The sequence below is a fragment of the Bombus flavifrons genome, chromosome 7, assembly GCF_040668555.2.
Source record: "Bombus flavifrons isolate JBK064 chromosome 7, iyBomFlav1_principal, whole genome shotgun sequence".
NCBI lineage: Eukaryota > Metazoa > Arthropoda > Insecta > Hymenoptera > Apidae > Bombus > Bombus flavifrons.
Window position 1 is genome coordinate 16,690,369 of NC_138448.1, and position 15,568 is coordinate 16,705,936.

Genomic DNA, 15,568 nt, shown 5'->3' on the forward strand with positions numbered 1-15,568 from the left:
TGTTTTTCTGTATGTCGAAGAATTAGGTTGATTTGTGTGAAGTAATCTGGAGCAAGTTGTCTCTGTAATAAGGTTTGTTTCTATATTCCAATCGTTGTCTTGAACTCTATGCGTATTTTGTCGAGTAGAGTTCCATGAATAGCAAGACAGCAATTCATGTAAAATAAAATCTTAAATAACCGCTAAATCCATAACAATATGATTGTAGATTTTGTACTATGTATGTAAGTTGGTAGCACTGCAACATAAACGTGGACACTTATCTATGTAGTGTATATTTATTTTATTTTATTTTAAACATTTTGTGTTATAATTTGGAAAAATATAGAAATGTTGATTGAACCGAAATTGACAAATACGTCAACAAATTTTGGCAAACCTCCAGAAAAGCAGAATCCTGTAAATATCTATTTTTCTTTTACGATTACTATAACCATAAATATAATTTAAAAATATTAAGTTTAATTAAATTTCTTTACATATTTCAGTTGTTGCAGAGCTTAGGTGCTCCGCACATAGATTCTTTTAATTATATGCTAGAAGATGGTCTGTCTGAGGCAGTTAGAGACAATCCACTTGTTTATATTCATCTGCCAAATGAAGACAAAATAGCATTATGGATCGACGATGTATCTATTCATCAACCAAGTATTCCATCTGGTGCAATTGGGGTGAAGAATCATAAAATCTATCCTACAGAATGTAGACAACGAGGATGTACTTATAAAGGAAAGATAACAGTCAAATTAGGATGGTCTATCAATAATAAAGTGCAAGAGACGCTTGAAAGGGATTTAGGAGAAATTCCAATTATGATTAAAGTATGTAATATAGTTATGCAAAATAAATTGCTCAGTTATATTTTATTTGCATTTAATGTTACAGTCTAATAGATGTCATTTAAGTAAGATGAGTCCTAAAGATTTAGTTACTCATGGAGAACATGAACAAGAATGGGGTGGATATTTCATCATTAAAGGCCTTGAGAGGATTATAAGAATGTTATTAATGACAAGGAGGAATTATCCTATTGCTATTAGAAGATCAGGCTGGAAAGCTCGTGGCATACAATTTAGCGATCTTGGGTTGCTATTAAGAAGTGTACGAGATGATAATACTACAGCTGTATGTGTTCCAAATCCAGTTAAATTTTTTATAAATTAAAACTATGTTACTACATTATTTTATGCTTTACAGAATAATACTTTGCATTATGTAACTGATGGCTCAGCAAAATTAATGTTTTCATATAGGAAAGTTTTATACTATGTTCCATTGATCTTGATGTTAAAATGCTTGGTTGATGTTTCGGACATTTTTATTTATAGTGCATTAACAGCTGGATGTGAAGATGATTTATATTACAAAGGTTGTATCTTAAATATGCTAAGAGCTGTACATGAACAAGGTTTAAATAGTCATGAAGAATGCAAAGCTTATATAGGGAGAATGTTTAGAATAAAACTTTTTGAATTACCTTATGATGCTACTGATATTGATGTTTGTGACTTCATAATTAAGTAAGTTTAATTAATGCACTGAGAAATATAAATTAATTTATGTTATTAACATATATCATTTTTAGGCATTGTATAGCAATTCATCTTCATGATCCACTGGATAAATTTTATTTACTAGCATTTATGACAAAAAAGCTATTTGCTCTTGCAAATAATAAATGTGCCGTAGAAGGTGCTGATGCTGTGATGATGCAAGAATGTTTACTGGGTGGTCATTTATATTTGCAAGTATTGAAAGAAAAATTATATAGTTGGTTGACTGGCCTTAAAATGGGTATTTTGAAACGTGCAAGGAGTGCTGGCAATAGGTACACCTTAAATGTGCGTAAGTATTTTCAAAAATTAATTTAAAGATTATAAATCTATATCACAATTATAATTGTTTTGCATATGTATATAGAGGAAATGCTAAATGCAATGAAACATGGAAATTCGCTGGAATCACAAATGGAAAATTTTTTATCTACTGGAAATTTAAGATCATCAACAGGTTTAGGATTGATGCAAAATACAGGTCTCACAATTGTCGCTGAAAATATTAATAGAATGCGATACATGAGCCATTTTCGTGCAATACACAGAGGTTCCTTTTTCCAAGAAATGAGGACCACAGAAGCTAGACAATTATTGCCAGATGCGTGGGGTAATACTTTAGTATATTAAGTTGTTTCAAAAATTTCTTTCGTTTTATAAGATGCACAACATTTTGTTTTATATTACTTTATTGAATTATGTACGATCCAGTTTGTTCTATTACTACAGTAATATTTGTTTATTAACTTGTAATATTTAAACAAATTTTGCTTTATTAATATAAGAATAATAATAATAATTTGTTGTAATATTATAGGTTTCATTTGTCCTGTACATACACCTGATGGTGCACCTTGTGGTCTTCTTAATCATTTAACAATGAATTGCATCATTACGAAACATACTAATCCGAAATTGAAAGCTAATGTTCCCATCGTACTAATGGATCTTGGAATGATTCCACTGTCAATTGCTGATAACTGGAAAAAATCTTACATTGTAATATTGGATGGAAAATTAATAGGATTAATAGACGATAATATAATTTCAAGAGTAACAGACAAGCTACGATTGCTTAAAATAAAAGGCCAAGAGGTAACTTTGTAATTTCCTAATTCAGCACGACAAACATTTTTTCTTTTATTATTTATATTCAGGTTCCGTGTACGATGGAGATAGCACTGGTGCCAAAAAAAAATGTACCAGCACAATATCCAGGACTATATTTATTTACAAATCCAGCTCGTATGATGAGACCAGTAATGAATTTAGCTGCCAAAAAGGTGGAATATATAGGAACATTTGAACAGATTTATTTAAATATCTGTGTTACACCTGAAGAAGCCTATGAAGGAGTAATATATTATTTTTCTCATTTTTCCAAAATAATTTTTTTTGCTTTGCTATTTATTTATTTATGAAAATATTATTTACTATTGCAGTTGACATCACATCAAGAATTATCAAAAACGGCTTTCTTAAGTAATTTAGCAAGTCTTATCCCAATGCCAGATTGTAATCAAAGTCCACGAAATATGTATCAATGTCAGGTAAAATTATGGAGAAAGTTCGCAATTGTTTATGACCTATTAACAAACTTTTATAAAGAATATTTTTGTAATGTTTTCATTAAACAAATGTTAACAAAGAATGACATGTTAGTGAGCATTTGTTACTAATTTACGAATAGCATCATTTTCTACGATGATAGTTCTTTATTTCCACAGAAATAAAGTTTGAGGTATCAAAGCATTCATAAAGTTTAGTAAAATGAGCATTTATGTTTATGACATAATCATTAACTACTATTTATATTATTAATTACTGAAGGGGTTTGTAAATATGTATTTCTAGTATGCTCGGTGTATATACAGCTTAAGATTTTTTACAAATCTTTTTTGCTTGAAAGTAATAAATTTGCAAAATTTCAAATAATAAATTCCGCTGTTTTTCAGATGGGTAAACAAACAATGGGCACTCCATGCCATACATGGCAATTACAGTCTGAAACTAAATTATATAGGTTGCAAACACCTGCAACACCACTCTTTCGGCCAGTGCATTATGACGAAATTAATCTTGACGATTTTGCTATGGGTACTAATGCAATCGTTGCCGTTATTTCTTACACAGTAAGTACAACCGAATGTATATGTTAATTTTTAGATTGGTATGTATGAAACATATATATATATATTCTAAATATTAGAATTATATATTATATTTTAATTGTCTTGTTTAATTGAAAATGGTGAAATATCGTTCGAGGGATTAAAGTTATAAAAAAACTGTTTTTACGAAAGTTATTTAGCATATAGGGGGACATTAGCTAATCTAAATAATGTTTCAAAAGTGTAATAGTGGGGGAGGTATTAAAGTTGAGCTAGGTTTTTTGAACAAAACCCTGTACTTTTTTATTCATAGTATGATGGCGCTCTAAGGATCTAATTTATGACATTCTACTACGTGGGTTGATATCATGTGGTGATACAAATAGAAAAATGCAGTTTCCATTTAAAAAAATAAACTTGACTGTAATACCTCCTCCACTAACACACTTACAAAAAAATTATCTACGCCACTTAATATCCTCTTATATATCAAACAACTTTTGTAAGAATAATATTTTGATAATTTCAATTCCTCAAGAGATATTTCATATTTCCCAGTTAAACGAAGCATCCTCTACATATATATAGAATTCTATTTTTTCAATGAGATTAAATTTGGAAAAGGTGACGTCAATATTGGTGAAAATCAATAACATAACTCTCAATTGCCTCTTTTTGTAACAGAGAATTAATTGAAAATATACCAGTATAGATACATATACTGTAGTTGCTAAATTTACCATTTAGGAAGTTATATACATACATAATGATAGAAGAGTTCAATCTTGGTTCATGAAATTCAAAGGTTTGATTTTTCATTACAAAATAAAGTAAGGGCGAGACTGGAAAATATATTATTGACAATCATATTTTAAGAAAAATGTTTTAGTTCTGAAATATAGATGACATTTATATATCTTGAATATAATGAAATTAATTAAAAGAGACAAATATATAAAATTATACAAAAAGTACTTTGATTAAATATGTGATATTTTGAAGAAACTTTTAAATTGCTGCAAAGATGAAAGTTTTATTTGAGGAAACATTTTGTATTGACCGATCTAATAATTTTTAAACACCTTTACTTATTTTGTTAGGGATATGATATGGAAGACGCGATGATCATAAACAAAGCAGCGCACGATAGGGGTTTTGCACATGGAATGATTTATAAATCTGAATTCGTAGATTTGAAAGATCAGAAAAGTTATTTTGCAAGGAATCCTGATAAACCTGATCTTGCAGAAAAATTAGACGTCGATGGCCTACCTATTTTAGGTACAATGGTTTCAGAAGGTGATGTCTATTATTGGTAAGTTTTATTCATAGAATTATTAACATTTTCAATAATCTTTTATTTTATTTGATATGAAATACATCTTTTTTAATAGCTATTATGATGCAGATCAATCAACATATGTTACTGGTAAATATCATGGAAAGGAGGATGCTTATGTTGATACTGTAAAACTTTGTGGAACATTACATAGTCATATTCCACGTAGAGCTTGTATCACTTTTCGTATTCCAGTAAGTAAAATATCAATTTATATTTCTTGAATCGATGATCTTTAAAAATTGGATGTCGATGTCCAAATCATATATGTTACAGTACACATGTAATTAGGAAAAGTTCGTTATTATTTTGTTGGTTTTGCATTTATCTTTCTTACTACCTTGCATTCTCATTTAATTATCTAAACATATCCATCCCCCCCCCACACACACTTCCTAATATCTGCTCCACCTCTCTATCAATCTGCATCTCACTTGTGTCACTAACTACTCTTTTTCCTGATAGTTGCACTGTCCTTACATATTTATATTTATATTATATCTATATCTTTGGCTATACAGACTTTGATTTTGCAATCTTGTTATATTTGCACTTCCTTGTCTCTTACTCTCAACTTGAGATGTCATACCGTCTTTCCCTTTTTTCCTGTGCTCCCATTATACTAAACCCATTCTTTTTCAGATATTCTTCTCTTTTCTTAGCACTTCCTTTCTTCTTGCACACCTCACAGCTCCACACTTTATATGACTACTCCCATCACCAACAAATTAAATAAGAACATTCTTAATCTGAAATTATCTCTAAAATTTCTTTGCCTGATTTCCCATATCTGGTTCAGTGTATGACATTCGCACTTTTTATACTTTCTTTTATTAGTACACCTAAATACTTGAACTCCTTAAAATGTTCGTCGCCACGTCGCACATATTCGTGCGACGGGTATACTTCCGTGGGGGCCCCGTCACCAACGTATGGTGACGCTCTTCTTGTTCGAGTTAACACGTTCATCGCCCAGCGTGTTTCGGCTATGTTTCCTGCAGGGCCCAAATCCGACCGTGACTTCCTCAATATTCGAACCCGATGAAATTCTATTTATAATTTTTTTCTAAAATTCACTACTTCGTCATCACTACTCTCCTCACTTTCAAATAAATTTTCACACTGTTTACTGAACATTTTGAGGATGAAAAATTCACTGATGTACGTCTCACAAGTATGCTTCTCGACTAAATAAAAAATCTGAGATATCTGCCATGAGATCCCTCGGAATACTCTAGCTGGAAAGTTTGTCGCTTTCTCCATTTCAGAACTAAATATATTTGTCGGAGATGAAAGAACATCGGGATTTCCCGTCTGGAATGTTGGGAAAAACTCCAATACCCTAGTCCTGACTTTTACTATAGCTACACTTAAGTAATAAAAATAAGAAATAGTTCTAATGTTTCAAGCTGACTTTATGACGATGGGTTCGGGCTCGAAGTGACATAGCGGGTCACTGGACGTAGCCACGGTCGGATTTGGGCCCCGCAGGAAACATAGCCGAAACACGCTGGGCGACGAACGTGTTAACACTTTCTGTCCTTCTCCCTTTACTCTCTCTTCCTGTGCCCTGAAGAGAGACTGTATTTAAGTATGAATTTTTATTTTAAAAATTATTTGTCAGATTGAATTCAGATCGAATTTCCAATTTATTTTTTTACATAAGAATGATTGTACTAGTTGCTTGTACCACTTAATGTGTGATAGTCCTGTATAGTAATTTCTGTATAGTATAAGAATGTTAATCTAAGGATTCCAAATAAGAATTTCGAATTTTTTAGCGTAATGCAAATGTTGGAGATAAATTTGCTTCGAGGGCAGGTCAAAAGGGTATCTGTTCACAAAAATGGCCTGCAGAGGATCTACCATTTACAGAAACAGGTTTAATTCCAGATATTGTTTTTAATCCTCATGGTTTTCCAAGCCGTATGACAATAGGTAAAATTAATTCTTTTTAAACAGATTTTAATATTTGAAATATTTGCTTCTGTATTTATTGTAACTATTTAAATTGCATATTTAATAGCTATGATGATTGAGGCGATGGCTGGAAAATCAGCAGCCATACATGGATTGGTGCATGATGCAACATCGTTTAGATTTAACGAGGATGAGACAGCTGTTGAATATTTTGGAAAATTATTGGAACGCGGTGGTTATAATTATTATGGAACAGAAAGAATGTATTCAGGAATAGATGGAAGAGAAATGACTGCCGATATATTTTTTGGAATAGTACATTATCAACGATTACGTCACATGGTTTCAGATAAGTGGCAGGTTGGTAGAGAGAATTAAATTCTTTAGAATAAGTTAAAATGTGTCTTTTTATCTATTGTTTTACCATGTTTACAGGTGAGAAGTACTGGGCCAATTGATGTTTTAACAAGACAGCCTATAAAGGGTAGAAGGAGGGGTGGTGGTGTTCGCTTTGGAGAAATGGAACGAGATTCATTACTATCTCATGGTTGTTCGTTCTTACTTCAGGATCGTCTTTTCCATTGTTCAGACAAAACTACCGTAAGTTTATTTAAATAATAGAACATATAATTGAGACATTAAGAGAAAATGAACTAACCCACATTTTTTTTTTTTAATGTTAGTTTATAGTATCAATTTATTGCAATAAGCTACATTAGTCATACAAAAGCAGAGAAATTCATTCTTTTTCAAATTAAGCCCAGATAGTATAATGAAATCAATTGTTACATTTAATATTTTATGCTAAAAACACTGAGTGAATTACTCAATTTGCTGAGTACTGGCAATAGTTCACTTTTGATGCTATTCTATGCAAAATTGATCATTTTTGTTTAATTTTTATTCAAATTGAAATATATTGTAATTTATATAAAAATGGGAAGGGTTTAAAGTTATCATTTTGCTGGTATCGAAATTGTTTAAAAACTACAACTGTTTAAACTGTTTGCTAACTTTTATAAAACTACCTCCACAAAAGAATATTTATTTGCGCAACTATTACTCATACGAATTTCACTTTTTATAGTCTTATAAATTACCCATTTAATTTTATATCTATATAATATTATAATTGCATGTAACATATCTGAAAAAGATACAATTATTTTATATATAGAAAAAGGAATTATTTTAATATTAGTTTTATCATTATACTAAATATAATAAAAATATAAGACACATAACTAAGAAATATAAAAATAATTACATACTCTGGTACATATAACAATAAGTCTAATTTTAAATTATTTAAATTTTTAAGCATAAAAATATTCTCAGTTCCATTTCTTTCCAAGTCTCCGATTTATTTTTCATTAATTAATACTTGTAAGAGATGTAGATAAGATTCATGTAAAGAGAACATCACGCAATAATTGCAGCTTTACATTGCCACCAATAAGTCTATTATGAACACATATTTCGTTCTTTTTTTATTATATAAGTATACATTTAATTAGTAATAACGTTATTGTTTCAGACTCTAGTTTGTAAAAAATGTGGAACGTTATTGGGTCCGGTAATGGAAATGGGTCTAAGTGCATCAGGATTAAATGACAAGACAAAATGTCGTCTTTGTGGTGATGATGAATCTGTGAGAGAAGTTGACATACCATACATTTTCCGATATCTCGTAACGCAATTAACATCTTGCAATATTAATGTAAAATTGTCATTTGCGGAGAAATGAAAATAAATGAAAATATAATGCATATACTTTTCTATTTTCTTTTAGTGATAATAGTTTATTTTTCTTAACATTTCATAAACATTTTACTTACAAATTCCATAAATATTATTCTAGAAATATCTTTATCCCGTTATTCAATACTTTATAACAGTTATGTACATTTCTTGATTTATTAGATTTGACAATATGACGAATCATATGTTTATTGGAATATATATTGTTCTCTTGCTATCTACAGATAACTACATTAGAATGCAAAGTAATTTTTATAATATGATTCCAATACTAAGAATGTTTTTCTCATACCGATTTTTATACGCAGTGTACAAGCAGTTGGACAAGCAAGTATTTAAGTAAATAATATGAAAGCAAAGGCAAAGTATACAGACTTGAATCGAAACTTACATAGCTTATATACTTGTTTATGCTTTCGTTGGGATTTGTGCTCCAGGTTTTGCTCCTGGTGCATTTGATCCAGTTTGTTCTTTCTCCAGTTGCTTTCCTAAATATTCCCTATAAATAAAATACCAAATCATTTATATTATCAAATGTTACAACTTTTGACAATAATTTAGTACAAATTTTGTCTTGTATATAGATGTTTCAATTACACACCAATTGTGTACCATGAGTTTCTGGACTGCAAGAAGAGCTTCGTATCTTACATTAGGATCTTCATGTCCTAAAAGTTGCATTACTCGCTGTTTACCTCCAAGTTGCTCTATTATACTGGAATAATTTAAAAAATGATTTCAGTAAATCGTTTTTTAATGTGTAAATAAAAAAGTTTCATTGAACGTACTGTTTACCACGTGGATAATGTCTTACGTATTCTCCTACATCGAAGCTAGCTACGCTGAGAACTAAGGGATCTTTACTAGTTTCTAATAGATGTACCAGAATACGCAGTAACTCGTAATTCTTTTCATTTAGTCGATTAGCATTTTCTCGCCAGAATTTGCCAGATTTGTGAACGGGAGACCATTCAAGACGTCCCGATTTCACTTCGGTCGAATATTCGTCAAACGAACTTAGATCTTGAACAGATGCTTGTAATTTATCATTCAAGAATTCAATATCATCGGTGATATCTTCGTCGTCAAATTTACGTTGTCCAAGGATCGAAAGTTGTTTCAGTACCTTGCACTGTACCATCGCGATGCAATGTTCTTTAGCAACTTGTCCATCCTCTACTTTCTCAATGAGGTTCTATGGAGTATTAAAAAAGAATAAAGTAATAAAAATAGAATATGTATTAAAAAAAAAGTATAGAAAATTTTAGAACTGTGGATTGATTAATTAATTACTGTATCTTTTTATAATGAATCTCCAAAAATGTAAATTTTAAGTGTCTGTTAATCAGAAAATCAGTCATACATAGATTGTTTTAATAAAGATTTAATTAATAAATTATTTACTGCTGAATATGAAAGCTATGAAATCTCACCCTTGTATTTAGATTTTAACAGGAATCAATACCATGTCATTAAAATGTTAGTTCATTAAAATAGTGAGATGTAATTTTCTGCTACATTTACGAGAATATTGGAGTTTAAAAATAAATTAGAATTTGAAAATGAAATATCATAGTCTCTATACCAAACAATATATGTACACAGTCCAAAACCAAATAATGATATACTTAATATTTCCATCTTTTTCTTTTTCTTAAGATATACAAAGAACATTTTATAGAAATGATTGGTGTACAATAGATTCCTTACTGACAGACATTCGAATTTGAATTTTTGAAATATTATATGTAAAAAATTATATAGCTATAAACTATAAACTATATACTATAAAGTAAATTAAGCATATGTAAAAATGTTTTTTTCATTATCTTGTATCATCTCTTTTATTGTAACTGTAATTTTGAAATGTTTAGCATATTAACACTTTCACGGACACTTGTAAAATTGAAATTGCACATAGAATCACACATATATCCCACAATGTTAGACAGGATTTCGAAACTTGTTGGTATTTTTTCATATTAATCAGCATCCGTATATATTGTTGTTAATAAAAACAATATTAGACGGCTACAGCCGTCTCGTTCGAGGAAAGATTAAGTAACTTACCCTAAATACTGCTAAAATAATGCGAGTTACTTTCTCCTTAACAGAATCACTTAAAATGTCCGCCAATATAGGAATGACACTAAACCTAAAATAAAAATTTTATGTTATATTTTTAACAACTGTTTAAAATGCAATTACACATATGCAATATACATATATGCAATACGTACTTATTCATTTTCTCTGCAAGCAAAGGATTAAAAGTGAGTACCCATATACAGAATATCAGTTGATATTGTACTTGGAAATTTACTCTGCCTGTCAGAACACTCAGTAAAGTAGAAATTCCATCAACTGACACGAATGCGAAACGATACTCATCTATGCGAAGCATCATTTGTAAACAACGTGCCACGGACTGAATGTATTCATTATTCTGAATAAACACGATGGTATATATAATAAAAATATAATTAAACAACAAGATTGAAATTTAAATTATGTGTGTGCACCAAAAAAGTAAAATAAAAAGAAATCATTATGCAAACCAAATGCGAATGCACTCTTATATGTACAAAACAAAAACAATTAACATTAACGATAAAATCTTATCAGAGATGCACAGGCATCCAGCATTAGTAATTTCTATTTTAAATAAAAATAATTTCGTATAAAGAATGTTACATATGGTTATCATAATGTTTATTTATTTTTATATTCAATTGTATTCTGTTTGCAATTATAACTCTTTGTACCTCGTGCTATCTTATGTTTAAAAATTGATAGGAAAGTTTAGCTGTATGACCTTTTCATGTTAATACATACTTAATTATTATGAGACTAACCAGACTTTGTAGTTCATGTAGCTCATTTGCTTCTTTGTCTATAGTGTTGCCTTGTTCTACTCTTGTATGTAAATCTGTATCCTGAGGAACCTCAAGCTAAAACCCCATATATTTAAATAATTGCAATCATTTTCTATCGCTTTACTGTGTAAGCTACAGTATGCCTATATTTTTAATGTATAGTTAGTAGCATTTGATCTAAGGCGATTTATTGGCATTTGTATTTATATACTTTAGCAGACTTTTATAAATTCACTTATGTGAAAGTTATATATATATAAAATTTGTATAAAATATATAAATTGTTGCGAATTTCACTTATTGTACAATTAAAAAGAAATAATATATAATGATACAAAATACAAATGAACAAAGGAACATAGTTTTGAGACTAATTAATGAATTATATTATACAATATTTGAGTTATAATTTACACGAAGCAGGCAATTGAAATTACTTCATAATTACATATTCTGCAACACATCAAGACATATTCTCCTTGAAACTATTCAACTTATCAACAATATAAAAATATTTTACGGAATAATAGAAGTAGTTCCAATTATGTTCTCCATCCTATATGGTATAATGGAAACCAACACCATTGTGTACACACACATAATTACATTATATAAAAAAGAAAAGCTAAGCTAGTGCTAATAAATTAGAAGCATGTATAATACTGTGTTAATATTATGATGAAAAATACATTTATGATGGTACACAAATATATTTTATTCTTAAAGTATGTTTATAATTCTTAAATCGTGTAATTAAATGATTATATGTCTGTTAACTTACACTGAGTTTTAATTGATCCTTTAACCATGTCAAGTAGAATTGAAGATCTGTCTTTTCCATTAGATCGTGACTCCAGCAAGCAAGTTTGGCAATAATTCGAGAGGTCATATTCATTATAAATCCATCTTGTCTATTTAACAAGTTCAAGAAAGGGCCCCATACTGATTCACGTTTGCGACTTGAATGTTCTCTGAAGATTTCTACACGACTTCGATCTTCCTAAAATATATTTGAAAACATTTAATAAAAATAAATCACATATTACAAGAAAATTCAATTTATGTGAATTCCATTTATTTCAGTGAAATGAGTTTTTATTATTTCAACTATTATCGTGTATAATTTCAGTTATATAAACTCCTAGCTCGAATATAAATAATTTTATATCATTAGAAAGAAAAAAAGTAAATATATGATTTGATTTAGTTATAAATACAAATGTGAATTTCGGTTATCTGAATAAAAAATACCTGAAGCATATCATCAATCATTGTAAGGATGTATTGTATAGTCTGGTCTTTTGAAATATGACCAAGTAAGTTAAGAAAAGTTTTAGCAGCTTGATGTGGATTTTCTTTAAGTTTTGCATCTCGAACACTAGCATCGTTTGTATCAAAAGCCACTATAAAATCATAATCTTCTTTTGATATCATATGAGACCTATAAAACATAGAATATTAAGTGTTATTTGATACATTTAATTTACATTTAATTTTTATATATATATATATATATATATATATATATATATATATATATGTATTTTCAGGAAAATTTGAGGAAAAAATATTTTGAAAAAAGCTAGTGAGCTTTTAATCAGTCACAAATTTTAATATTAAAAATTTCCATAAACTTTTCCTTCAATAAAAAATTAAGTTTGTTTGGCTCTTTTAAATGGTATCATGTATTTTTTCATGTATTTCATAATACATGATAGTAGCTGATATGAAGAACAATTTAGTGACCAGAGTAATATAAAAAAATACACATGTAGGCTCAAACATAATACTTAAACAAGCGATATTCTCAATAATGAACAAATCGAGATGAACAAATTCGTTTACTTTTGGGTTTACCAGATATTATGCTATTACAATATTTCTTATAAGTGATTTAAGAGAAAAAATGAATGTACTGGATTTGTAATGTATTCACTAACAGTAAAGGAAATCAGCAAGAAATTCTCAATGTAATGAATTCAGTTTTTACATATTACCACTGAAATTAGAATCAATATAAATATCTGTTCCTTTATTGATCAAAAAACTACTCTGCTATTTTGTATCTCTGTTATAACATTTTAAAAAAGAATTTACCAGCCTATGTTTAATATGACAGTTCCTTTTGTTATTTTTACTCATAGAATATATAGTAATGCTTTATAGAAACAAACTAGACCCTACCCTGTATGTATAATATGTGAATAAAGAAGAGATACACATATTATAAATATGTAAGATTTTATAGATTATTGGAAATAAAATTTTATGAAATATTTACATATATATAGTAATATTTTGACATTAATATTTAAAACGATGGTATTCTTACTGTTGATACGATTGCCACTTGATTTGTTGATTCCTAATATCAGCAGCTTGTTGCTGAAGAATGCTCGTAGCTGCTAGCATATCTAAAAAGTTTTAAACGTTATTGTTATCTATTGTTAATAAACAACATGTAATCATGCCAATAAAAGAATAAAACAATAATGCAAACTTATGCAGATGCTTATATTCAGGATAACAAGTATACACAAAAATATAACACAAATATAATATATGATTAACAAAAATATATTACTTAAATAACAATAAATATCGTTAGCTTATACAAAAATGTGTCTCACAAAGCTTTTTCAAATTATTATAAAAAGAATGAATGTCTTTATCATGACATAAGAAACAAACTTCTGTGAAATGACATATACAGTAAAAAATTGAATATAGTTCCGTACATATTAGCAATTTATCATTTTTTTTTTTTTTTTGAGAAATGAATAAAATTAAGATGCAAATAAAAGCAATATAATCCTTGTAAATCACATAAACACAGTACATTATTGGGAGGGGCAATGTCAAATTAAGAAATAAATATGTATGTTTAGGTGAATTACCAATTTTTTCATCCGGTAAAGCCGGTATCATTTCTTTAATGTTCACACGATCAACCATTTTTGTTGTTGTTCCTTAAATCCTGTATAATTTATTTAATACTTGAGTCGCAGAGAATTAAAGTCCTGCTGTCGTAAATTTGCACCTTCCTCAACACTTGGATCACAAGACTGATATATTACCAACTCGTTAGAGCTAGATACAAAATTTCCCTAACAGCTAGTAAAATTCAAATATTTCTAGTTAATGTGATATTTGATGTTAACAGAGAGGAAATTCCGTACTCAGAAAGGATCATGTAAACAGGTTTCGACCATGGAAATTGGGATATAAAGATGCGAGAGTGTGTGAACAAACCGAAAAAGCAATATAGAAATAGGTGGAGAACGTTGTATAAAGGTCCCTTGTGTTTAGACAAGAACAGAAGGGGCCTCTACACAGCGTTATCTTTCTATTCCCATATCGCATCCAATTACACGGTAATATATGACCGCGTACTTTATCTTTATATCTCGTGCGTTAATGAGTGGAGTCGCTGGTACTACCAGTTATCACTAATTACTTTACAGACCTTGAATTGTAATTGAAATATACGAATTATAATTATTATCTTCCACTCTTAGCTTTACCGTTCATATTTTGTTATAATGCTTTATCCCTATCCTTCTTACTTATACTTGCATATATATTTTTTATAAAGATTATATTATATACTATATACTATACTAAAAACATATAATTTAGAGTACAAAGCTTCTTAGACTTCAAATACATAACTATGTATATGTATTATTGTTTAAAATCTTTTTATTATTTTCCTATTGCTATGAGGATAGTTATTATATAGCAGAGATGTTAGTATGAACGTTTGAGAATAGAAACTTTTTACATATTCACGGCTCTAATTTCTTTACTTCAAATTTAATCAATCAATTTAATCAAAATATTTACATGTCTTTTTTATAATGTATCTTTTTTTACTGTTATTTATTATCGAAATTATCCATCTTTCATATTTTTTCAATTTTTACAGAGTAAAGCAAAGTATAAGTATAAAGATATGTTGTTGGACCGTTAGCGGAGAGACGCGGTCGCGGTAGATCGCGTCAACGA

General features: G+C 29.1%; 2 protein-coding genes across 3 annotated transcripts; one reads left to right on the forward strand and one right to left on the reverse strand.

The window, feature by feature from the left end:
• Positions 1–143: 143 nt before the first annotated feature.
• RpI135 (RNA polymerase I subunit Rpl135) lies at positions 144–8,692 on the forward strand. The gene is made up of 16 exons (XM_069117395.1): positions 144–399; positions 489–821; positions 886–1,125; positions 1,198–1,520; positions 1,586–1,845; positions 1,921–2,163; positions 2,371–2,648; positions 2,711–2,908; positions 2,996–3,103; positions 3,509–3,685; positions 4,765–4,979; positions 5,059–5,197; positions 6,785–6,941; positions 7,030–7,283; positions 7,359–7,523; positions 8,461–8,692. Exons 1-16 carry the CDS (start codon positions 331–333, stop codon positions 8,668–8,670), a joined length of 3,369 nt encoding a protein of 1,122 aa, XP_068973496.1. The 5' UTR covers positions 144–330; the 3' UTR covers positions 8,671–8,692.
• A 5-nt stretch (positions 8,693–8,697) lies between these two features.
• VhaSFD (V-type proton ATPase subunit VhaSFD) lies at positions 8,698–14,638 on the reverse strand. Of its 2 annotated transcripts, XM_069117398.1 has the most exons (10): positions 14,458–14,638; positions 13,893–13,974; positions 12,812–13,001; positions 12,342–12,560; positions 11,540–11,635; positions 10,925–11,130; positions 10,755–10,839; positions 9,473–9,879; positions 9,286–9,399; positions 8,698–9,183 (listed from the first exon to the last, which is right to left on the reverse strand). In XM_069117398.1, the coding sequence occupies exons 1-10, from the start codon at positions 14,513–14,515 to the stop codon at positions 9,093–9,095; spliced, it is 1,548 nt and encodes a 515-aa protein (XP_068973499.1). In that variant the 5' UTR covers positions 14,516–14,638; the 3' UTR covers positions 8,698–9,092. The 2 variants fall into 2 exon arrangements, with proteins under 2 accessions (XP_068973499.1, XP_068973500.1); XM_069117399.1 differs by lacking the exon at positions 11,540–11,635.
• Positions 14,639–15,568: the final 930 nt, after the last annotated feature.

Bases quoted from the DNA above. Each gene is read 5' to 3' on its own strand.
- RpI135 (XM_069117395.1), top strand. From the start codon at position 331: ATGTTGATTGAACCGAAATTGACAAATACGTCAACAAATTTTGGCAAA. The intron at 3,104-3,508 runs GTAAAATTATGG...GCTGTTTTTCAG, and splicing joins GAAATATGTATCAATGTCAG to ATGGGTAAACAAACAATGGG. The intron at 7,284-7,358 runs GTTGGTAGAGAG...CCATGTTTACAG, and splicing joins TGGTTTCAGATAAGTGGCAG to GTGAGAAGTACTGGGCCAAT.
- VhaSFD (XM_069117398.1), bottom strand. From the start codon at position 14,515: ATGGTTGATCGTGTGAACATTAAAGAAATGATACCGGCTTTACCGGAT. The intron at 13,002-13,892 runs GTAAGAATACCA...TATGTTTTATAG, and splicing joins AAGTGGCAATCGTATCAACA to GTCTCATATGATATCAAAAG. The intron at 11,636-12,341 runs GTAAGTTAACAG...ATGGGGTTTTAG, and splicing joins AGGATCAATTAAAACTCAGT to CTTGAGGTTCCTCAGGATAC.